We start from the raw sequence: 24,214 nt of genomic DNA on the forward strand, positions 1-24,214 counted from the left end.
TTACAAGGTTAGGGTACAGGAGTGGGTCTGGGTGGGATGCTCTTCGGAGGGTCAGTGTGGGCTTGATGGGCTGAATGGTCTGCTTCCACATTGTAGGGATTCTGTGAAAGTATTTCTGTGAAACTTGGATCATCTAATTGTTGCTTTCTGGACTCCCACTTTTAAGCTGTTGTTTATTGCATGCCTTGTCCTTTTAGGATCTTCTATTCTACCAAATAGCCCGCACTATTCATGCGTGCTTTTCTTCAGTTGATAATAATGCCCAGTGATGGACTTGTCATTGACCCATCCTGCTGAAATCTGCTTTGTCAGTTCCTGACTTGCCCTTCCATCTCTTGAGCTTAATGTTCAATTCAGTCATGTTATATGGCCACTGTAAGCTAAGTGTTCCCTTATCTGTTGAGTTCAGTCTCATTGTTCAACACATCAAGAATGGATAGCCTGATAGAGATGGATAACTTTGGGTGGAAGGAGGCACATGGGGAGTAACCATTAGCAAAACCCTAGCCATTCAGCCCATCGAGTCCCCTCTGCTGTTCATTGAGATTGTGGCTGATCTGATAGACCTCAACTCCACTTTCCTGCCTTTTCCCTATAAATCTTGATTCCCTTATTGATTTAGAAATCTCTCTATCTCAGCCTTGAATATACTTAAGTCTCACAGCCATCTCTGGTAAAGAATGCCACGGATTCACTACCCTCAGAAGAAATTTTTCTTGGGCGACTTCTTATTCTGCAATTTTGCCCTCTGGTCCTCGACCCTCCCACAGGGCAAACATCCTCTCTGCATCTACCCTGTTAAGCCCCTAAGAATCTTGTATGTTTCAATAAGATCACCTCTAATTCTCAATAAGATCATGGCTGATGTGATTATGACCTCAACCTTGTTTTCCTGTCTGCCTCCACGACCCTAGACTCACTTCTCTGTCAAGAGTCTAGCTAACTCGGCCTTGGCTAGAGTCTGTGACCCAGTCTCAATGACTTTCGAGTTGTGTGTTTAAGGAACGCATGTTGATCACCTCTTTCACATTTTGTTGAGACATGAGATTTGAAACAACAGTTGGAATTCTTTAGGTTTCATGCTCATCATCTTCATTTCACAGGGCATGAAATTTCTTCACCATCGAGACCTGGTTCATGGGCGTTTGAAATCCAGGAACTGTGTGGTAGATGGAAGATTTGTATTAAAGGTGACAGACTATGGTTATAATGAGTTACTGGCGGTTCAAAAGATTACGTGGATGGAACCGAAGCCAGAAGGTAATGATACTCTGGAATGGCTAACTTAGTGTTGGCCAGGAACCAAACTTGATATTTTCCTAGTCTTCATGTTCTCTGGCAATTTTTGCCAGGTTTACCAGGGTGGGTTTTAAGGAAATAACAACCTAAGGTTTAGGAGTGTAAGTAGGCCATCTGGTCCCTCCATCCTGCTCCACTATTCAATAAAATTATGGATAATCTGTTTGTGTCTGTTACTTCATTTTCTTGCCCCCCTCCACCCTTCAACCTTTGACTGCATTGTTTGTCAAAGTTTGTCTAAATTATTTTTAGCCATATTAAGTGACCCAGCCTCAATGTGCACTTAGGGGAAGAGAATTCCAAACACTAAGGATTCGCGAGATAAGAAATTTCTCCTCATCGCTGTCTTTAATATAACGTGGAGGTGCCGGTGTTGGATGGAGGGTGGACAAAGTCAGAAGTCACACGACACCGGGTTATAGTCCAACAGGTTCATCTGAAATCACAAGCTTTTGGAGCGTAGCCCCTTTGTCAGGTGACATTGCAGTGGTGTACTGCAGGTAGCTACCGTCCAGCAGAGATATTAATTCAAGGCCTCCCAGTTCTCTTTACAGTTTTTTGATGTTTTATCACTGTTGTGATGTAGGAAACAATGCAGCCAATTTACATGCAGTGATCTCCCACAAACAGCAGCGCATCATTGAGAAGATGATCTGTTTTCATGATGTTGGGGTTAAATATTGACCTAAGGAGAACTCCCCCTGCAATTCCCTGACAGCAAGCGGCACGGTGGTTAGCACTGCTGTCTCACAGTGCCAGGGTCCCAGGTTTTATTCCAGCCTCGGGTGACTGGAGTTTGCATATTCTCCTTGTGTTTGCATGGGTTTCTTCTGGTGTTCCGGTTTCCTCCCACAGTCCAAAAAATGTTCAGGTTAAGTGGATTGGCTGTGCTAAATTGTCTCAGTGTCCAGGGATGTGCAGGATATATGGGTTAGTCACAGGAAATGAAGGGTTACAGGGAGAGGGTAGGGGCTGAGTCTGGGTGGGATGCTTTTCGGAGAGTCAGTGTGGACTTGTTGGGCTGAATGGCCTGTTTTCACACTGTAGAGATTCTAGATTCTAGTGCTGTAGGATCTTTTACATCCACCTGAAAGGACAGACATGTCTTTGTAAAGCCAGTACCTCTGACAGTGAAGCACTCCCTCTGTATTGCACTGGGAACGTCAGTCTGAATTATGTACCTAAATCTCTGGAGTGGGACAGCGCCACAGCTGACAGCGAGTACCCTAAGTGTCTATGTCACTGATATTTTCATCTGTGCTTTTTCAAGATTGGCAGCTTTGCAGTTCACATTTTAGATAAATGTGAGGTGCTGCATTTTAGAAAGGTAAATCAGGGTAGGGACTTACACAATTATCAGTGAGGTCCTGGGGAGTGTTGTTGAACAAAGAGACCTTGGACTGCAGGTTCATAGTTCCTTGAAAGTGGAGTTACATGTAGATAGGATTGTGAAGAAAGTGTTTGGTATGCTTGCCTTTATTGGTCATACCTTGAGCATAGGAGTTGGGACATCATGTTGTAGCTGGATAGGCCATTGGTGAGGCCACTTTTGGAATACTGTGTGCAGTTCTGGTCTCCCTGCTGTATGAAGGATGTTGTGAAACTTAAATGGGTTCAGAAAAGATTTACAAGGATGTTGTCAGGCTTGGAGGGTTTGAGCTTTCGGGAGAGGCTGCAAAAGCTGCGGCTATTTTCCCTGGAGCATCGGAGGCTGAGGGGTGACCTTATAGAAGTTTATAAAATCATGAGGGGCATGGATTGGGTGAATAGACAAGGTCTTTTCCCTGGCATGGGATTGTTAAAACTAGAGGGCATAGGTTTAAGGTGAGAGGGGAAAGATTTAAAAAGGACCTTAGGGGCAACTTTTTCATGCAGAGAGTGGTGTGTGTACGGAAGGAGCTGCCAGAGGAAGTGGAGGAGGCTGGTACAATTGCAACATTTAAAGGCATCTGGATGGGTATATGAATGAAAAGGCTGGCAAATGGGGCTAGATTACTTAAGGATATCTGGTCAGCATGGATGAGTTGGACTGAAGGGTCTGTTTACACCCTGTACAGCTCTATACCTCTACGATGTGTTTGGCACATTGTTGTAGTACTTCCCCCGCCAGTGTAGGTACACATAGTGGTGACACATTCAAACTTAACACACCTGTATACAAATTAGCAGAGTGAGAGTTCTGCATTTTCATCTCAATTTTGTGGGAAGGAATTTCCCATTCTATTCCAGTTCTCACATTTTTTTTCTTGTCACCAGACCGACTTTGGACGGCACCAGAACTTCTCCGAGACTCGAACCTGGAGCAGAAGGGAACTTTCTATGGAGATGTCTACAGCTTCTCCATCATTATTCAGGAATTGATAGTGCGAGGACCTCCATTCTCCATGCTGGACTTGAGCCCTAATGGTACACCCACTGTCACAACATTGGCTGCTTGGACTTGTGCCGTTAATCTGGGGAAAGCTGGGGAAAGTAGGGAAAGTGAGCATGAAGGGGGGGTCACAGATTAATGAGCTGGAAGGCGGTGCCTATGTGGGAGGATAGGGGAGAAGAGGAAGAGAGTGGAAGGGAGAGGTAGAGGGGATGAGAGACGACGGGGGTTGGGTAGAGATAAGGGATTGATTGGGGCAAGCAAGGGGAAGGGTGGTGGGGGATAGTTGAGGGAAAGAATGTCTTTGAAAGGTAGCTGGAGGGACACTCGAGGGAAATAAACTTGCAGGGACCACAAGGATAGAGCAGGGTGTGGGGAGAAGAATGAGACTGATCTGATTGCTCTACAGAGTCAGCATGGGCTCAATGGGCTAAAAGGCCGCCACTGATGTGGTAATAACTCTCTGACAGCAACAACATTATCATTTTCACATCTCAAATAATCTGCAGGATCCCATCAAACTGTCCAACCATCCCTTCATTGATTGTGATTGTTTGTCTCCAATATCTGTCCACCCATGGGTTGCTCATTCCCCAACTGAAAGTTTTTCCAAAGTCAGTTCTGTACTTGCTTCTTTCCAAATTGCGGTTGCACCCCCTTTGATTTGCACACAGCATGAACCCACAAATAGCAAAGTGACAACAGCAGAAGTGTTTATTTTCTCTTTATCCTTGTTGGTTGAGTGATTAAAAATTGGCCCTAGGACTCTTGGGAGAATTGCCCTGCTCTTTTTCAAATTAATGACTAAGGGATGTTTTCTGCTCAACTGAAAGGCTTCCCCGCCACCCCCAGTTTAGCACCTGATCCCAAAAGATGGCACCTCCAGCAGCTCAGCACTTTTTCCAGCACAGCACTGGGAGCATGGGCCTGAATTTTGTGTTCAGGTCTGTGGAGTGGGTATTGAATCTCACAAGAGACACAGAGAGAAAGTGCCACCAACTGAGCATGGTTTATATGTTGGAAAATTAGGTCTCTACCCCTGCCTTAAAGGTTTGCGGTCCACTATGCTCACTCATGAGCTTTCCTGCTAGGAAAGCAGTTTCTATTCATGCTACAGCTTGGCCATCTTAAAACTCTTGATCAAGTAACTGCCTTCACCCTGTGTTTGTGACTGTCTTTAGACGAGAGACTTAGTTCCCCCAGTTTCTTGATACATCAGTTGTTTACTATCCACATGTAGCAATACTCAAATGGTTCCTGATTGTTAGATTGGTGTTCCATGGGATTTACCCACAAACTGTAAAAATGTAGCTACAACAACCAATCTAAGACAATCAGTTGGGCTTGCAATGTGGGTTTGCTGGAATTGATGTACATTCATATGGCAGGGACCATTCTCTGCAAACAAAAGGAATGTGTTCCCATCTTAAGTAACACAGTGTGGAGCTGGAGGAACACAGCAGGCTAGGGAGAGGAGCAGGAAAGCTGATGTTTCGGGTCGGGATCCTTCTTCAAAAATGGGGGAGGAGGAAGGGAGCTCTGAAATAAATAGAGAGAGGAGGGGTGGGGCTGGGGAAGGTGGGTAGGATGGTGATAGGTGAGTGCAGGTAGGCAGAGGTGGGGATTGGTCAGTGAGGCGGGAGGAGCGGATAGATAGGAGAGAAAACGGACAGGTCAAGGAGGTAAACAGTTTGAGGGCCGAAGAGATTACCAGAGGGTTGCAGTGGGAGAGAGATTCACTGAGGTCTTTCCAGAGGGAGGAGGATAACTTCTTCAAGGTGGGCATCCCATCTTGCACTGCAAAGTGTCTAGTTCCCTATTGCTTCCATCATGACAATGCCTCAACCAATCAGGGACAATCTGCGAACAAATTATCCCCCTTTCCTCCTGTGGTATAAGTTGTGATTGTTTGAATTTTGAACATTCCTGTGTTTGCCCTGATGAGTCTAAGTTGAAAAACTTCAGCACCACGTCTCTTTTCAATGATGTAAAAGTTCCCTTCATATTTTGGGGCTTAAGGAGACTTCTAAGAGAAGAAATGAAGATTGGAACTAGGCCAGTTCTCAATCATCTGAAATATCATCTGGACAGGTCATTTATTGTCCAGGCTGCTATTGACCAGTGCTATTGCTCAACAAAAACAGAAATTGCTGGAAAAGCTCAGCAGGTCTGGTAGCAGTTCTGAGGAAGGGTCACTCGACCTGAAACGTTAACTCTGATTTCTCTCCACAGATGCTGCCACACCTGTTGAACTTTTCCAGCAATTTCAATTTTTGTTTCTGATTTACAGCATCTGCAGTTCTTTTTGTTTTTACATCAAACTTGCTGATCACTGTGACTAGGAGGGTTGGTACGGAGGTGGCTACTTCTGTGGTGTTTTCTACAAAACTTCTTCTGTTCTATTTCAGATATCGTCAAGAAAGTTCAGAAGCCTCCACCACTGTGCCGGCCCTCTGTCTCACCAGATCTTGCCCCCATGGAGTGCATCCAGATCATGAAACAATGCTGGAGTGAGCAACCCGAGAGACGAACCAATTTTGACCAGATCTTTGACCAGGTCAGCACCACTTCTCTCATTCAGGTACAGCCTCTGAGATGTAAGAGGCTCCAGAATTGAGCTGCAAATTCTTAGCCGCCTTTTCTCCTGCAGTATGCAATGTTGTGATTGTTTGAAATTTGGCATTCTTGCTTTGATTTTGATGATTTCAAAATGAAAATACTTGGCTATGGCCTAGTAATATTGTTGCTGGACTGTTAATCCAAGAAGCCAGTTGATATTTTGGGGATCCGAGTTCGGATCCTGCCATGTAGATGGCAGAATTTGAATTCAATAAAACAAAAATCTGGCAGTAAGAGTCTAACGATGACCATGAATCCATTGTTGATTGACGGAAAATCCCATCTGGTTCATTAATGTTCTTTAAGGAGGGAAATAGCCATCCTTACCTGGTCTGGCGTACATGTCCCACAGCAGTGTGATTGATTTGATTCTTAATGGCCCTCTGGGCAATTAGGGATGGGCAATAAATGCAGGCCTAGCCAGCAACACCCTCATCCGATGAATTAAAAAAGACATGTTTGCCTTTTTGGCAGGACCCGGGAGAGCTGATCTTCCTTTTTGTTCCTTCCTTGTGCCGGCAGTTTAAAAACATTAACAAGGGCAAGAAGACAAACATTATTGACTCAATGCTGCGGATGCTGGAGCAGTACTCCAGCAATCTGGAGGACCTGATCAAAGAGAGGACAGAGGAGCTGGAGATTGAGAAGCAGAAAACTGAACAACTCCTGACGCAGATGCTGCCACCGTGAGTGCCAAACCACATCTCCCCCTTTAGTCCTCCGGCGAATAGAGACATCACCCTCATTGGGAGAGGTAGGCGTAGGCTGTGGTTGGGTTGAGCATAGCTGAGTGAATGTCCCATCTCTGACTGTCCTGGTGTAGTGCTGAGGGAGTGCTATACTGTCTGAGGCGCTGACTTTCAGAATGGACATCAAGCCGAGGTCCAGTTTGCCCTCTCAGGTGAATGTAAAAAAAAAGAGCCCCATGGCCACTCTTTGTGAAGAATCGCGGAGACACCTCCCTAATGTCCAACATCACTAAAATAGATTATGTGGGGAATATTGCATGTGAGAACATGTGCAAATTGGCTGCTGCGATGCCTAAATGGCAATAGTAACTGCACTTCAATTACCTAATTGGTTGTTCTGGAGGATCTTGAGGCTCAATCAGTCTCTCCCTCTTGGTCTCCCCACGTTTCTCCACATGTCTTCCTCCAATAACCAGCTAGTCCCATTCTCCAGCCTTATTTCTGAGCGGTCTAAATTTATCACTTTCAAATATATACCTGGATCTCTTTTGAAATCTCCAATGGAATCTGCCTACGCCATTCTCCTAAAGGTAGCACATTCCAAATCTGAACAACTCTGAGTAAAGCAGCTTCTCCTTGTCTCACTCCTAGCTGTCTTGCTGACAATCTTGAAATTGTGACGCCTTGGTTACTGACCTAGCATCTACTCGAAATAGAATATCCTTCTTTATCTTGTCAAAATTGTTCATAATTTTGAACACATCAATAAGGTCACCTCTGCACCAAGAAGAATAAGCCACTTTCTCTAATATTTCTTTGTATCTAAAGCCCCTCATTTCTGGTATCATTCTCTAGCTCTTTTCTGGGCTTTTAACATCCTTCTGACACAGAAGAACATGAGTTTAACTGGGACAAAGTGACAGTACTAGGACAAGCAAAACAAAGACAAACACAAGAATTCCTGGAGAATGGTTTTCAACCACCGGTGCATTAAACAAAAATTGAAATAGACCCCATCTGCATACCATTACAGTACAAAACTGGAAACAAGACTGCTAACCTTGACAGACTGGACCATATAAATTCAGAGTGGGACAGAACAACAGCATTTCAATGGAGGCAGCACTGAAGATGTCACCTAGAAGGGAGACAAAACGTTTGCACGAAAACCAGTCAGCTCAGCGAACCCACCAACAACGCCAACCACAACCCGACCTACAGACCTTCGTTAAAACATTAAACATCCTTCCTTAAATAAGGTGCCCAGAACTGAACACAATGCTCCAAATATGGTCTGACCAATGATCTGTAGAGGTGTAGTATCATTTCCTTGCTTTCACACTGTATGACTCTATTTATGAACCCAAGGTTCCTATAATTCTTCTTAACAAATATTTCCATGTGCTTGGCCAACAATTGAAAAAAAAATCTGGTTCATTAATGCCCCTTAGGGACAGAAATCTGCCTTCCTTAGCTAGGTCTGACCTACATGTGACTCCAGACCTACAGCCAATCTAATTGACTCTTACCTGCCCTTCTCAAGGGCCAGTTGGGGATGGGCATCAAATTCTGGCCCTCCTAGTAATGTCTGCATCCCTTCAGTGAGTATGAAAGAGTGTACGTATGTCAAACACCATTTCTCTCTGAAAGTCTAGGTGTGATTATCAGTCAGAGATTGCTGACTCATTATTCCTTCCTTGAATCCCCAGCTCTGTTGCCCAGGCACTGAAGAGAGGCGTCCCAGTGGAGCCTGAGCATTTCGAGCAGGTGACCATCTACTTCAGCGACATTGTTGGCTTCACCACCATTTCAGCCATGAGCGACCCCATCGAGGTGGTCGACCTTCTCAACAACCTCTATACTTTGTTTGATGCCATCATCGGCTCCCACGATGTCTACAAGGTAGCTCAGAATGAATTTCACGGGTTTGTCAGGTCATATTTGACCAATTCAGGCGATCGCTCGGAGGAGATCTAGCTGTGTGTAAGAAGCTTACTCAGTCCTAATTATATAAAGTTTAATTCAGATTGTACGCAAGTATAAAACATTTAACAGGCCACTTGGTCAATGCCCTCCACGTGAGGCTTCTCCTTCCCTTCTCCATTTCTCCCTTCTAATCTTTTCTGTCTTTCGTGTTTATCCAGCCTGTCCTTAATTACATGGACACTGTTCACCTCAATAACACCCTCTTTGGGAGTCAGTTCCACCTTCTCACTGCTGTCAGGGGAAAGAAGTGATTTGTATATCTCTGACTCTAGAACGCTTTCTCCTTTCTATGCCCATTAAGACTCCTGTTTGGATGGTAGCCTAGTGGTAATGTCACTGGATTAATAACCAGAGGCCTGGACTGATGATCCGGAGGCAAAAGTTCAAATCCTACTGTGGCAGTAAATTTTGGAATTCAATTAATTTAATGTATCTGGAAGAAAGCACTAGTCTCTGAAATGATGATTACGAAGTTTTGGAATATCATCAGACTAATGTACTTAGGGAAAGAATTCTGCTATTTCTATCCAAACAACAAACCCACAGTAATATGGTTGATTCCTGATTGGTCTCTGTGATGGCCCTGGCAAGCCACCGAGTTAAAATCATAGAGAATGGAAAAAGGCCCTGTGGCCCATCTCGTCTGTCTTGGTCATAAACAACCACTTAACTATTCTTATCTCATTTCCCAGTCCATGGCCCATAGCCTTGACATCACAAGTGCACATCTAAATACTTCCTAAATCTTATGATTGCAATTAGGAATGGGTGTTAAACACACTGGGAAGGTTTTGTTCTATCCAGTCAGTGAAAAGTCTGACCACTTTACAAATTAAACTGTGATTGATTTCAGTTTCGATCGATTACTACCTCGTCAGTGTTTCCTTTACGTTGAGCTTGGAAGCTCCATGCATGTCAATTGGCGATTGACAATTGCAATGGAGATTTGTTCAGAAACAAAAATAAAAATTGCTGGAATAACTCAGCAGGTCTGGCAGCATCTGTGAAGAGAAATCAGAGTTAACGTTTCGGATCCAGTGACGCTTTAGAACAGATTTGTTAACTGTTCCTGGTGTGTCTCCATGCCAATCAATCAGCACCCTCTTCTCATGTTGTATACACTGTCATCTCTAAATGTGATTTTCTTGTGTTGAGTCCTGATGAATGTGAGGCAGGTAGCTTAGACTCTCTGTATCTTTCCAGCAATTTGCATTACCAAAGGCTGTTCGTCAGCAATATTTACGAATGAGCCATGACTGGCCGAGTGGCCACTTTCTGTGCTGTATCACTCTTGCAGTCTGTGGTTCTAGGTTGAAACGATTGGAGATGCATACATGGTGGCATCCGGACTTCCAACTCGTAACGGGAACCGACATGCAGCAGAAATAGCTAACATGTCCCTGGACATCCTCAGCAGCATGGGGACTTTCAAGATGAGGCACATGCCTGAAGTTCCAGTGCGGATCCGAATCGGATTGCATTCAGGTATGTTGCCCATGTTTAGACATAGCTTTCTAAGTAAGTCTTTTCTTTTAAGGGAGATGGCAGTTTACTGTTAATGTCACTAGTAATCCAGAGGCTCAGGCTAATACTGTGGGGATACGGGTTCAAATTCCACCACAGCAGCGAGTTGGATTTAATTTCAGTTAATAGGTGGAATTCCATCCCTAATGGCATTGTGTGGCATTATAGCAAACGGATTGGTTCAAGAAGGCAGCTCACCATCACCTTCTCAAAGGCAAATAGGGTGGACAATAAATGCTGGCCCATCCAGCAACACATGCAAGTGAATAATTTTTTAAAAATTCAGTGATTGAAATCCCATCAGGTTCACTAATGCTCCTGTAGGGAAAGAAATCTGTGTCCTTACCCAGTCAGACCTACATGTGACTCCAGGCCTACAGCAATGATGTTGACTCTTAACTGCCCTCTGACATGATGCGGTGAGCCACTCAGTTCAAGGACAATTAGGGATGGGCAACAAATGCTGGCCTTGACAGTGACACCCACATTGCTTGGGAAGAGAAACTAAAATGAAGAAAATAATAGGCAGTTTGGACAAGAGCTTGGAGTGAATCAAAAAGAGTGAATTAAAAACAAGAAAGGACTTGCATTTCTTTATAACAAAAGCAGAAATAATAAAAAGGAGAAACAGAGTACTGGCAGTATCTATGGAGGGAAAACATAGTTTATGTCAACTCTGTTTCTCTGTCCACAGATGCTGCCAGACATGCTGAGCTTCTTCAACAATTTCTGTTTTTGTTGAAGATTTCCAGCATCTGCAGTTCTTTGTTTTATTTTAGTGCATCCCTTTAACACCTTTAGGATGTCCCAAAGTGCATTGATGCCAGTGAAATACTTTATCTAAGATGCAGTCACTGTTGGAATGTAGGAAGTGCAGCTTCTAGCTGGCATGCAACAAACTCCCACAGATAGCAGTATGACAATGACCAGAACTCTTTGGGATATCTGGTGGTCAAAGAAAGGCACTATAGAAATGGAAATCTTTAGTTTTAAAAAGCTACCCTATTTGGCAAGGTTTTTTGCAACCTACCCTTATAAATCTGCATGTGGTTGATGTTGAATCTTGCTTGATAAACAAAGCTCCAGTGTTAGTTCATGTTGCTGAAGAGTGAGCATCCTGCTTCTCTCACTGAACGATAAACAAACAAAAAAAGGATTTTTCGGTGATGACTCTTGGTTAAAAGAGTGGAAGAGCTGTGTGTGACCATTAAAGCCACGTCTGAAGGCCTGTTTCTTTCTCAAGGTCCATGTGTGGCAGGGGTGGTAGGACTGACCATGCCAAGGTACTGCCTTTTCGGAGACACAGTCAACACTGCTTCGCGGATGGAGTCTACTGGTTTGCGTGAGTAAAGGCGAGGTTCTCATGAATGTAAAAGGTGGATGTATAAGGTCCCATGGCCACCATTTTGAAGAAAGATGCTGTGTGGGGATTGGGAGGCGGTGGTGAAGAGATGGAGTGGGTTGTCACCCTGGAATCCTGAATCAGCCAGCATCATAGAGGATAAATAGTTGATGTGGCCATTCCCACTAACAGCACAGTAAGATTTTGCTATGAATAAATTGGTAGCCATGTTCCCCTGTTTGTTCCCCTGTTACATAAACTACAAAGCACAGTGAGACGTGCTAAGTGTATGAAATGGGCTCTGGAAATGAATTAATTATTTAATTTTAATTGTTTTCTATGTTGGGGGCAGAGTGGCTATGGTTATGGGAGGAGTCTGAAACCTGCCCAAAACAATTCCTACCCACAGCTGCATTGCCAGTCACTAAGCAACCACTGAGCGTCTCACTAAGGTAGGATTGATCTCTCACGGACACCTCCTTAAGTGCTTGGTGAAGAATGAGCCCTACAGAATACATCTAAGGAGCTCCATCTCATGCCCTGAATCAAATGGTCATAGTCATAAACTCTCTATGAAGCATTTATTTTGTCTTATGACGCTGTTCCTTAAACATGGCTGGGTCAAAATCCTGGAACGCCCTCCCCCATAGCACCGTGTAGTTGTTTCCACACCACACAGAGTGCAGCGGTTCAAGAAGGAGCTCACCACCACCTTCTCCGGGGCCAATTAGGGATGGGCAATAAATGCAGGCCCAGTCAGTGATGCCCACATCCCATGAATGAATATAAGAAGGACAGTATTATTAAATCTCATATCATAACCATTCTTTACTGATACAGACAGTTTGAGGGTAGGCCTCTATATGGAGTTAGGAAGCACTTGAATATTTCCCAGAATTAATATAATAAATTACAAACTATTCAAGCCCCTTGATTAGATTCCAGTCTGTAACTCACTCCTGGATGTCTGGTATTCTATATATAAACCACTCTGAACCACTCGATTAGATTCCTGTCTCTAACTCACTCCCGGGTATCTGTTATTCTAAATATAAACCACACCAAACCCCTTGATTAAATTCCAATCTGTAACTGAGTCCTGGGTATCTGTTATTCTATATGTAAACCACACCGAACCCCTCGATTAGATTCCAGTCTGTAACTCAGTCTGTGATCCTTTCTATGCTCGATATAATTGTCCAGCTGTTTAGGTATAATCGATAATATCTCTATTTTCAGCCTATCGAATCCATTTGAATGAAAGCACAGTCACCGTTTTAAAGAACCTCAACCTGGGCTACAAAGTAGAACTGCGAGGGAAGACTGAATTGAAGGTACAGAAGCTGATAGTATCACAGGTTGAGAGCCTTTGTACATGAAAGGTTGAACGTAGCAGGACAAGTTACTGAAATATATGGAATTGTGGGCATTATAAGTACTGGTGCAGAGTTCAGAAGCCAGAGTGTTTTGCTGAACCTATATAAGACAATAGTTCAGCTTCTTACTAAATTACTGTTTTCAATTCTGGGCGCTGCACTTTTGGAGTGATGTGAACACATTGGACAGGGTCTGGCAGAGATGTAGCAGAATAGTTCCAGAGATTAGGGACTTCAGTAATGTGGAGAGACTTGAATTGTTTCTTTCGATCAGAGAAGATTAAGATGAGATCTGATTGAAGTGTTCAAAATCACAAAAGGTTAACGTTGTGTAAATTAGGAGAGACTACTTGCAATGACTGAAGGCTGTATAACCTGGGGACATGTTCTGTAAGTGATTGGCAAAGGAATCAGAGGCAATTTGATTTTTAATAAGGTGGGCATGAGGAGCCTGGAATGTACTGCCTGAGTGCGTGCGGTGGAGGCAGATTCAATCATAGCCTTCAATAGGGAATTAAATAAAAATCTGAAGGAGAAACGCCCTCTAGGAATATGGGGAAAGAGCATTTTGTGTGAGACAAACTGGATGGCATTCTGAAAGATGGCAATGACCATCTGCAGCAAGGGAGAAACTGACCATAGCTTCTTAACACTCAATGGTGTTATCTTCACTGAATCTCTCACTCCTGGGGGCTTATCAATTGGACTTGCCACGTTGATTGGCTACAACAGCAAGTAACTCACCTGACTCCCCAAAGCCTGTCTCCCATCTACAAGACACTAATCCAGGTGATGGAATACTCCTCACTTACCTGAATGAGTGCAGCTGCGACAACACACAAGATTGAAACCTTACGCGACAAAGCCTGCTTGCTTGGCACCACGTCCACTTCCTCTACCATGATGCAGTAGTGTGTACCAGCTGTAAGATGCATTGCAGAAATTCACCAAGACTCCTTAGACAGCCCCTTCCAAGCCCATGATCTCTACCATCTAGAAGGACAAGGACAGCAGATAGATGGGAACACCACACCCTGCAAGTTCCCCTCTGAGCCACTGTCCCTCCTGTTTCAGATTTAGTGGATTCAAGGACAGCTTCTTCAACGTGTTATCAGACTTTCGAATAGACTTCAGACATGTTATTTCTGATCTCTCTCGCTCTGCACCTTCTCTGTGCATAACACTGTATGCTGCACTCTGTTCTGCTGCCCTAATGCACTTTGTATGGTATGATCTGCCTATGTACCACGCGAAACAACACTTTTCATTGTATCTCAGTACATGTGACAATAATCATTCAATCAACCTTCTCAAGGGCAACTAGGAATGGACAGTAAATGCTGGCCCAGCCAGCAAAACCCCTATCCTGTGAATGAATTAAAAAAAGAGCCAGTGAGAACTCGATGTGCCAATTGGCTTCTTCCTTTGACATACTGTTTGAGGATGTGTTTGGCTGAAGGAGGGAGAAAGGGGTTGTAAGTGAAGGTGATCTCATCCTTATTCAGTGCTGCAGTGATTGGTAATGAAGAAAATGATTGAATAAGTATGTGGAGCGTTTATCGTTAACTGTGCTTCCTTTCTTAAGGGCAAAGGCTTTGAGGATACCTTTTGGCTGGTTGGAAGAGAGGGCTTTAATAAACCGTTGCCGACTCCTCCAAATCTCTTACCAGGGTAGGTGTCTTCTTTTGTTGGCCATACTGCAGGACTCAAGAGTTCATCTAGCTGAGGTATTTAAGAGATGGTTTAGGTTGGTAGGTAGAAACTGTGTATTCTCTGCTGGGGAGTGGGGTGGACAATGAGGCACAAACAATGGTGAAGAACCTTGAAATTTGAGCTAGGCTGTTCAGGGTTGGGTGGAGATGTCAGAACATGTGCCTTCACACAAACCACTCCCAAATTAAAAAAATAAGCAGTGGGGGTCATTGTGGAGCTGTCGAGACTGCGATTGCCAGATTTTGTTGGAGAAGGGAACGAAAGGAGTTGGAGTTGAGGATGGTAACTGGAATTGAGGCATAAGCAACTGGAGGCAAGTAGCCTTGTATGGAACAGTAGTGAGAGTACAGGTGAGGTGGTCATTTTGTCTCAGGAAGAAAGATTGAGGAAACTGGGTCCTGTATTCAAAGTCTGAGAGATGATCTCATGGAACTGTGTAAAATTCTTACAGGGCCTTATGGGGTGGATGTAGACGTAATGTTACTGCACTTCCTACCCCAGTTGGTGAGTCTAGAACCAGGGGACATGGTGTCAGGATAAAGGACAGGTCACTTAAGGCTGAGATTATGAGAATTTTTTCACTCAGAAGGTAATGAATTCTCTATTCCAGAGGCCTGAAGGAAGTTCAGAACAGAAATTCATAGATTTCACAATACTAATGGCATCAGGCATATGGAGATAGTAGATCAGCCATTATCAGATTGGTTGGTCTAACAGGCTTGATGGTCTGAATGGTCTTCTCCTGTTTCCTACATTAATTCACCACGTACCTGAAGACAGTGAACACAAGAAATAGAGGCAAGAGTAAGTCATTAGGTCCCTTGGAGTTGCTGGAAAAAGACTAACGTCACAAGTAATGTGACGCTGACTGCAACGTCTGGTATTCATGGTGTTGTCTGAGAGAGAATTATTAGAGTTTATTATTATTATTATTATTATTAGGAATCCAGGGAGAACTGATCTGCTCTCTCTCCCTTCAAGAGGGAGTGGCACCAGAATAAGACCATAAAACATAGGAGCAGAAATTAGGCGATTCAGTCTATCGAGTCTGCTCCGCCATTCAATCATGTCTGAAATGTTTCTCAACCCCATTATTCTGACAGATTTGTCAGGCATGACCTCTCCTTGATGAAACCATGCTGACTTTGCCCTATTTTACCATGCACTTCCAAGTATTCAGAAAGCTCATCCTTCAAAATGGACCAAGGTCAGGCTAATCAGCCTGTAATTTCCCGTCTTTTACCTTACTCCCTTCTTAAACAGTGGGGTTACATTAGCAATTTTCCAGTCCTCTGGGACCCTTCCTGACTCCAGTGATTCCTGAAAGATCACCACTAACGCCTCCAGTATCTCTTCAGCTAGCACCTTCAGAACTTTGGGGTGTAGTCCATTTGGTACAGGTGGTTTATCTACCCTCAGACCTTTCTGTTTTTCTAGCACATTCTCCTTGTGATAGCCACCATGCCACCATACTCACCTCTGCCCCCGGACTCTTGAATTTTTGGGATGTTACTAGTGTCTTCCAACGTGAAGACTGACGCAAAATACTTGTTTAGCTGCTCTGACATTTCTTTCCTCCACATTGCTACTTTTCCATTGGTCCAATGTCCACTTTTGCCACTCTTTTGCCCTTTATATATACGTAAAGAAACTCTTGGTCTTCTTTTATGTTACTGTTTAGCTTACCCTCACATTTAATTTTCTCCCTCCTAATTTATTATTGTCCTCTGTTGGTCTTTATAGACTTCCCAATCCTCTGGCTTCCCATTGCTCTTTGCCACATTATATGCTTTCTGTTTTGCTTTTATGCTGTCCCTGACTTCCCTTGCCAGCTATGGTTGCTTTGTCCTTCCTTTAATATGTTTCTTTTTCCTAGGGATGAATTTTTGCTGTGTCTCCCAAGTTACTCCCAGAAACTCCTGCCATTGCTGTTCCACTGTCTTTCCTCCTAGGCTCCTCTCCCAGTCAATTCTGGTCAGCTTCTCCCTCATGCCTCTGTAGTTGCCTTTATTCAACTGTAATACCATTACATCTGATTCCAGCTTCTCCCTGTCAAACTGCAGAGTAAATTCTATCATATTATAGTCACTGCTTCCTAAGGGTTCTTTCACCTTAAGCTCCCTTACCAAATCTGCCTCATTGCACATCACTAAATCTAGAATTGTCTGTTCCCTAGTCAGCTCCACCACAAGCTGCTCCAAAAAGCTATCTCGTAGACATTCCACAAATTCCTTTTTTTGTGATCCACCACCAACCAGATTTTCCCAGTCTACGTGCATATCAAAATTCTCCACGGTCACTGTAACCTTGCCTTTCTTACACACCTTTTCTGTCTCCTGGTGTATCTTGTGCCCCACATCCTGACTACTGTTTGGAGGCCTGTACATAACTCCCATTATGGTTTTTTTACCTTTGCGGTTCCTCAACTCTACCCACACAGATTCTATATCATCTGACCCTACATCGTTTCTAGCTATGGATTTAATTTAATTTCTTACTAATAAGGCAACCCCACCCACTGTGCCCACCTGCTTGTCTTTTTGACAGGACGCATATCTTTGGATATTTAGCTCCCAGTCATGATCCCCTTGTAGCCACGTCTCCATGATGCCCACCACATCATACCTACTAATTTCGATCTGCGCCACAAGCTCATTTACCTTATTTCGTATACTGCGTGCATTCTGATACAACACCTCCTTTCCTGAATTTACCGTCCCTCTTCTCATTGTCATCCCTTTATCTGGTGTGCTTGAAGTTTGATTCCTAACCCTTTCCAAATTCTATTGTCCTGTTTTGGCTTTAATAACCTCTCACGAGTTCTCCTTTCTTTTCATTATTTCATACTTTCCAATGTAGTTGAATCCACCCCCACAGGTGCTAACCTGATGCTTGTTTCCCATTGGCCATTATACTTCCTATACTTCTTCCCCCAGACTTTCTAGTTTAATTTCTAGAATCTTTTACCCTGGAGAAGCAGGCGGGGCCTCAATTTAACACTCATCCTAAAGGCACCTCCTTGGAGAGTGGAGTAGTCCCCTGGGACTGACACTGAAACTTTTGGCCTGTATTCCATGCTTACGTCAGTCTCTGGAGCGATACGTGGCTCAGAGGCTTGAGGGTTAACTTCTAAGTCACAGTTGATATTTGCAGTCTATAGCTTTGAAACTGTAGGCAAGTGTTAGTGCTTCCAGAATCACCTTGCCTTTTTGACTACTTTGCATCAGATTACTGAGCAGCCCCTATTCTCCACCCCATGACCACTCTTATCACATATTTTGGCTGAGAGTTCAGACTTGTGTCTGCCAAAGATTTTATTGATCTGTGTAATAATACAGGAGGAAACAGGCCACTTGGCCCGACTACCTCCTCCTGGTTATGTATCTTCCAACTTACTTCACAAGTTTAATTTAGATTAATGTGAGGTGCTGCATTTTCGAAAGGCAAATCAGGGCAGGACTTATACACTTAATGGTAAGGTCATGTGGGGGTGTTACTGAACAAAGATACCTTGGAGTGCAGGTTCAGAGTTCCTTGAAAGTGGAGTCACAGGTAGACACAATAACAAACAAAGCTTGCCTTAATTGTTGCGCATTGAGTGTAGGAGTTGGGAGGTCATGTTGAGACTGTACAAGACATTGGTTAGGCCACTTTTGGAATACTGCATTCAATTCTGGTCTCCCTGCTGTAAGAACAATGTTGTAAAACTTGAAAGGGTTCAGAAAAGATTTATGAGGATATTGCCAGGGTTGGAGGGTTCGTGCTATAGGAAGAGCTGAATAAGCTGGGGCTATTTTCCCTGGAGTGTCAGAGGCTGAAACGTTTATAAAATCATGAGGGGCATGGATAAGGTAAATAAACAAGGTTTTTTCCCTGGGGTGGGGGAGTCCAGATCTAGAGGGCATAGGTTTAGGGTGAGGGGGGAAAGTTTTAAAAGGAACCTAAGGGGCAACTTTTTCCACACCGAGGGTGGTGTGTGTGTGGAATAAATTGCCAGAGGAGGTGTTGGAGGCTGGTATAATTGCAACATTTAAAAGGCATCTGGATGGGTATATGAATAGGAAGGGTTTAGAGGCATATGGGCCAAATGCTGGCAAATGGGACTGGATTCATCTAGGATATCTGGTTGGCATGGATGAGTTGGACCGAAGGGTCTGTTTCCATGCTGTACAGCTCTATGACTTTATAAACCTTCTTTTCTTTTCTCCCTCATGTGTTTATCCAGCTTCCTCTTAAATAAATCTACAGCATTCACTCCCCTGTGCTTGCGATTCCACATTTTCGCCATGCTTTGTGCAGAGAAATTTCTCCTGGATTCTAATTGGATTTATTTGTGGCTGACATCATCTGAGATCAGATTTGTTTATTGGATTTAAATTCCCCCAGTTGTCATAGTGAGATTTGAACCCACATCCTCAGACTATTAGCTTCTGGATTACTAGTCCAGTGATGTTACATTACAATATCATCTATTTTCATAAATCTTTTTTTCTGCAATTTTTCCCATGCCTGTATGTTCCATTTATAATATGTTGGTTCCGCATTTAAGCAGTATAACCTCCTCTCGTGCTCTCTCTCTCTCTCTCTGTGTGTGTCTCTCTCTCTTGTCATCAGAGCCAGTAACCATGGCCTTAATTTGGAGGAAGTTCCCCTAGAGAGAAGACAGAAGCTGATGAAGGCACGCAATATGAAATAGGTACAGAACAATGAACTTTATTTATCTTTGACTCATTTTAGTGTGGAAAGAGAAAATAGAGCCAATGTTTCAGGTTCAGAGACTCTTCTTGGGTTCTGAAGACAAGTCACTGGACCTGAAACATTGACTCTGCTTTCTCTTTCCACAGATACTGCCAGACATGTTGAATTTCTCAAACAATTGTGTTTTCATTTCTGATTTCCAGCAACTGCAGTACTTTTGTTTAGTTTTTCATCTACTGTTTCTCAAGCTGGCAAGAATGCCTAACGTTCCTTACCCTCTGTTTTATTTTGGTGCCATCTTGGAATGGAGGGTTACTGCAGCGCTGATGAGGCTGTCCAGCTCGACATGCCTGTGCCAACCTTTTGAAAGAGCAGTTCATTCACCCCTTCCCCAACCTTTCTTCACCATTAGTTCTCAGGAGTTAATAGTAATGATGTTGAAAACAACAACCTGCATTTATGAAGTGCCTCCAAAACATTCCAGGGTGAGCTTAACCGAGACTCCAATCTGACACAGAGCTGCATGAGGAGATATTATGATCCAGTGACCAAAATCTTGGTTAAAGAGATCAGTTTTAAGAAGCACCTTAAACAGGGAGAAAAAGAGAAGTGGGGGTGGGGGGGTAGATCCAGAACTTGGGGCACAGGCAAGTGAAAGCAGGGGCTGCAAATGGGTGGAGCGATTAAAATCGAGGATATGCAAGGGTTTTGAATTGGAGGAGCGCAGAGATCTCAGAGGATGGTAGAGCTAAAGAACGTTAAGGAGACAGGATGGAATTTAACAAGGTTAGAATTTGTAACTTGAGGCGTTGACATATATGAATTTGCAAGCCAATTCTGACTTCCAGTCAGCACCCTGTTTTCCTGTAGTATAAATTTGTTGTGGTTGTTTGAAATTTGGCAATGTGCCCTATTTTCAGTGATACTCAATTTCTGTACTACCGCCTGACAGATTGCATTTATCTATGAATCCCACTCAACTCCATCTCCCCCGTACGTTTTACTGGGAAACATCAACTCAACTCAAATAAAGCATGGACATTTTGCTGTGATATCATAGTCCCCACAGTTCAGTGTCAGATCCCTCAAGTGAATGTGAGAATGGTTTGGGAATTAATTTAAACTGGTGTGGATGAGGCTAGCAGGAGGACCTGATCCTTGATTAAGATGTAAATTTTGTCTTTTCTCGTTTTCTTTTTTCTCTAGTTTGTAACAAATGCAGACGAAGGAACCAATAATAGTGCGTCGGCTCTCAGGGACCTAAAGACAGTCTTGCATTTCTGTAACACCTTTCACAGCCCGTGGATGCCACAGACACTTCACAGCCAATGATGATGCGCTTTTTCAAACTGAAGTATAGTCGCTGTTGTATCGTTGGAGACATGGCGGCCAGTTGCGCACGGGAAGATCCTGCAAGTGGCAATGAGTTTACAACCAGGTTGTCTATCATTTTTGAACAAAAATAACGTGAGTGGAATGATAAGTATTGCTGTCCAGGGCACCAGGGAGGACATATCCCTGAATCTCTCCGCTCCCAAATAATTTAGAAATAAGGCCGTGTGATGGTTTATGACCACCCGCTTCTGCTCCTTGCTACCTTGAGAGGGCAGTTCATCTGGAAGGTGGCATCTCTGGGCAGTGCAGCATTCCCTCAGTGCTCAGGCCCCAGGAACAGTAATTGGACTCAGGACTGTGCCTCTGATGGGAGAGGCCGCCATGATGGGGCTGCTGACAGCTGCTTCTAAATTGTGATTTGTGATACCAAAAGGCACTTAAGTGGATGCTTCCTTCACAGTGCTAGCACATTATTGGCCTCGCCACCTCAAGAAGTCCCAAACTGTTTTTAAGTACTTTTCGATTGTTGTATTATTGGAAACAGGGCAGCCAAATACATGCACATCAAGCTCCCACAAACAGCTCCATGCTCACCACCAAATATTCCCAGCTCATGCTGTTGGCTGCAAAATAAATATTGGCCCCAGGATGATGAGGATTTCTTTCTCTGCCCCACCTGAAAGAGGGCACTGATAACTGTGCTGCCCCACCACCCTCCTGTCCCACATGGGGGACATCAGCCTGAATGTTGTTACTCTAGTCTCTGGAGTGGGGGCCTTGACCCCACAATCTTCAGGCTCAGGCGAGAGCGAGAGAAAGGGAGTAAGCGCTACCCAATGGTCAAGGACTGACGCACTTCAAAACTAAAAATTCTTTCTACATTTGCGTCAGGCCAGCCATTGTGAAATGTGTTTCTCTGCACTCCGTGTGCCTTCGCCATCCGTGTGCCCTCGGCCTCCGGATGAGAGCCATGGTCAAAGCTTGCACAGGTACAACAATACCCTGCATTCCCACGGCACCATTGTCAGGGCACAAAGGAGAAACAATCCCAAGGCACTTATCAGACAAAACAAAGTGGGTGAGTAATCTCCACTGAGGGCTGGTACAATTGCTCATTGCACTGGCATGTGTGACATCACACCCAGTGCTGTGTAAAGTGATTATCTTTCAGTATTCACACCATTAATAAAATCATTATCTTTAGCAATATATTACAAAGTTCGTGACCTGTATGTGGAAAACTTGATCAAATCCACACTGTTGTAAGCAGACTATCTGTCATGGCAGTGTTTAGCAGAACCATCTGAGACACCTTGGGTAAACTCACTGATCCCCCCACAATCCTTCCTATTGACGTTAGTTGAAGTTTCTGATGCCAAATCTTCAGCAGGAATGAGACTGTGTCTTGATAGACTGACTAGGTCTATTACATAGTACATACTAACTAGTTACATTACATCTGGGTTACCTGACATTTTCATGTGAGGCATCAGGGCTCCATTCATTGGTAAGCCGACAATGCTAGTCCTTAGAACACTTCTTCCAGGAACAGCTCTTTATATTCTGGTGGATAGAGTTTACGTTGCAATGTCAGTTAACCCTTTCAGGTCAACCCTGCCCTGTATAACCGTTTTTATCTCAAATTTTTCACGTGGATTGACACCTTTGCTTCATTCTCTTTGAAGAGTAACAGAGACCATTTTGAGAGGGTGGAAAGGGAGGGGGTTGTGATGTCTTTCTCCCTACCTCCCTCCTGCATATGAAATGATCCCTTTAACAAAAGAAAGGGATCCTTCCTGAGGGTGTGCCTGCTGTCTCTTCCCAGATCAGTAAGAAATTGGAATGGGAGTGGATCCTGCCTGTTGTGTCATTAAATGTGATTCCATGTGCTCTTTTGCACTCACCTCCACTCTCCCACCCATTCCGTTTAATTCCCTGAACATTTATCAAAGAGTATGACTCAGTGACAGATCTTCCAGGATGCTCTGAGACAGAGAATTCCCAAATATTCTCAACCTTCCAAGTGAAGAAGTGTCCCCTCACTTCAGACCAGATAGCTGAACGCTTATCCTGAGATTCTGACCACCAACCACTACTGCCCAACCTCAAGAGCAAACGTCCTCCCAGTTTTACATCTCACAGCGAGGTTCACAAGGAAAGATTCCTAGGCCTTCACTCCTCCAACCAGATTCAAACATTCATCAAGTATCACAGCAGACCAGCATTGGGGGAGGTGCAGATTTGATCATATATCTAGCCAATTGCAGACAACGTACTTCCCCATGATTAACTGCCATTCGAAGGGAGCACTATCCAGTCTGACAAGGTCTTGTGGCATAGTAGATAATGCCCTGCCTCTGAGCCATGGGTTCTGGGGCTTGAGCCCCACTCCATAGTGTGACGGTCAAGGAAGAAGTATCCATAATGTTGCCTAACAGGGTGAGCACTGTGCTGATCAACAGTGGTAAGGGGGAGAGAACTCCCTGATCAGCCACATGTTGGAACCTCACCCATCCTCATATTTAATCTGCACTGTCAACATGCAGTAAGAAGTTAAAGTGAAGAAGAACCATTCAGTTGTGTGACAAACAGGAATCAGGTTTTCTGCCATAACTTTTGATTCACACACCGCAGCCTACTGCAGAATGTAGACCGTGTGTCCTATCCTCCTATACACTGCAGCAGAGTACAGAATGGCAATAGTTTCTAATCCTCTTGATTGGAGATGTTATGACATACCTGTGGAGAACGTGAGGCTTGAACCCAGGCTTCCTGGTTCAGAGGTCGCAACACTACCACTGCATCACAAGAGTATGTAGGGAAGTTTTTTTTGTAAACTCACCATTCAATCATCCACATCACCAATTAAACATAGAACAAACTACAAACACTTACAAAAATAGAAATTGCTGGAGAAACTCAGCAGGGTCTGGCAGTATCTATGGAGACGTTTCAGGTCCAGTGACCTTTTTTCAGAACTACAGACACTGTCCACCAGTGGACAGCAGCCAATACAGTAATGAAAGCAAAAAGATGGGGAAAGCAAGTGAGGGAGCAAGCTAAATCAAGATAGAGTTGGAGGGAGAGGTAATACACTCCAACCCGCTGCAGTGCCCACATCCCCACCTAGAAGTTTTGAGATTGAGAGTGGACACTGCAAAGACAGCTAGCAAGAACATAACTGCAGAAGAAGGGCAGGCAGTCAGGAACTGCAACCCCTCCATGACTTGGACTTGGCAAGGTCAACTTTAAGCCAGGCCCA

At 43.9% G+C, this 24,214-nt stretch overlaps 1 protein-coding gene across 2 annotated transcripts in view; it reads left to right on the top strand.

The window, feature by feature from the left end:
* Nucleotides 1-22,157, top strand: part of LOC109917318 (retinal guanylyl cyclase 2-like) — a 45,081-nt gene extending 22,924 nt beyond the window's left edge. Inside the window, exons 9-19 of one of the 2 annotated variants that reach the window (XM_048620072.1) lie at nt 1,104-1,260; nt 3,556-3,705; nt 6,079-6,227; nt 6,764-6,975; nt 8,688-8,880; nt 10,275-10,449; nt 11,732-11,830; nt 13,070-13,164; nt 14,792-14,877; nt 19,534-19,615; nt 20,824-22,157. In XM_048620072.1, coding sequence (XP_048476029.1) covers nt 1,104-1,260; nt 3,556-3,705; nt 6,079-6,227; nt 6,764-6,975; nt 8,688-8,880; nt 10,275-10,449; nt 11,732-11,830; nt 13,070-13,164; nt 14,792-14,877; nt 19,534-19,615 — 1,398 coding nt within the window. In that variant the 3' untranslated portion in view covers nt 20,824-22,157. The remainder of the gene's footprint in view (nt 1-1,103; nt 1,261-3,555; nt 3,706-6,078; nt 6,228-6,763; nt 6,976-8,687; nt 8,881-10,274; nt 10,450-11,731; nt 11,831-13,069; nt 13,165-14,791; nt 14,878-19,533; nt 19,616-20,823) is intronic. The other variant, XM_020517121.2, reaches the window with a different exon arrangement.
* The last annotated feature ends 2,057 nt before the right edge of the window (nt 22,158-24,214 follow it).

Source organism: Rhincodon typus, chromosome 45 (genome assembly GCF_021869965.1).
Source record: "Rhincodon typus isolate 14 chromosome 45, sRhiTyp1.1, whole genome shotgun sequence".
Lineage (NCBI taxonomy): Eukaryota > Metazoa > Chordata > Chondrichthyes > Orectolobiformes > Rhincodontidae > Rhincodon > Rhincodon typus.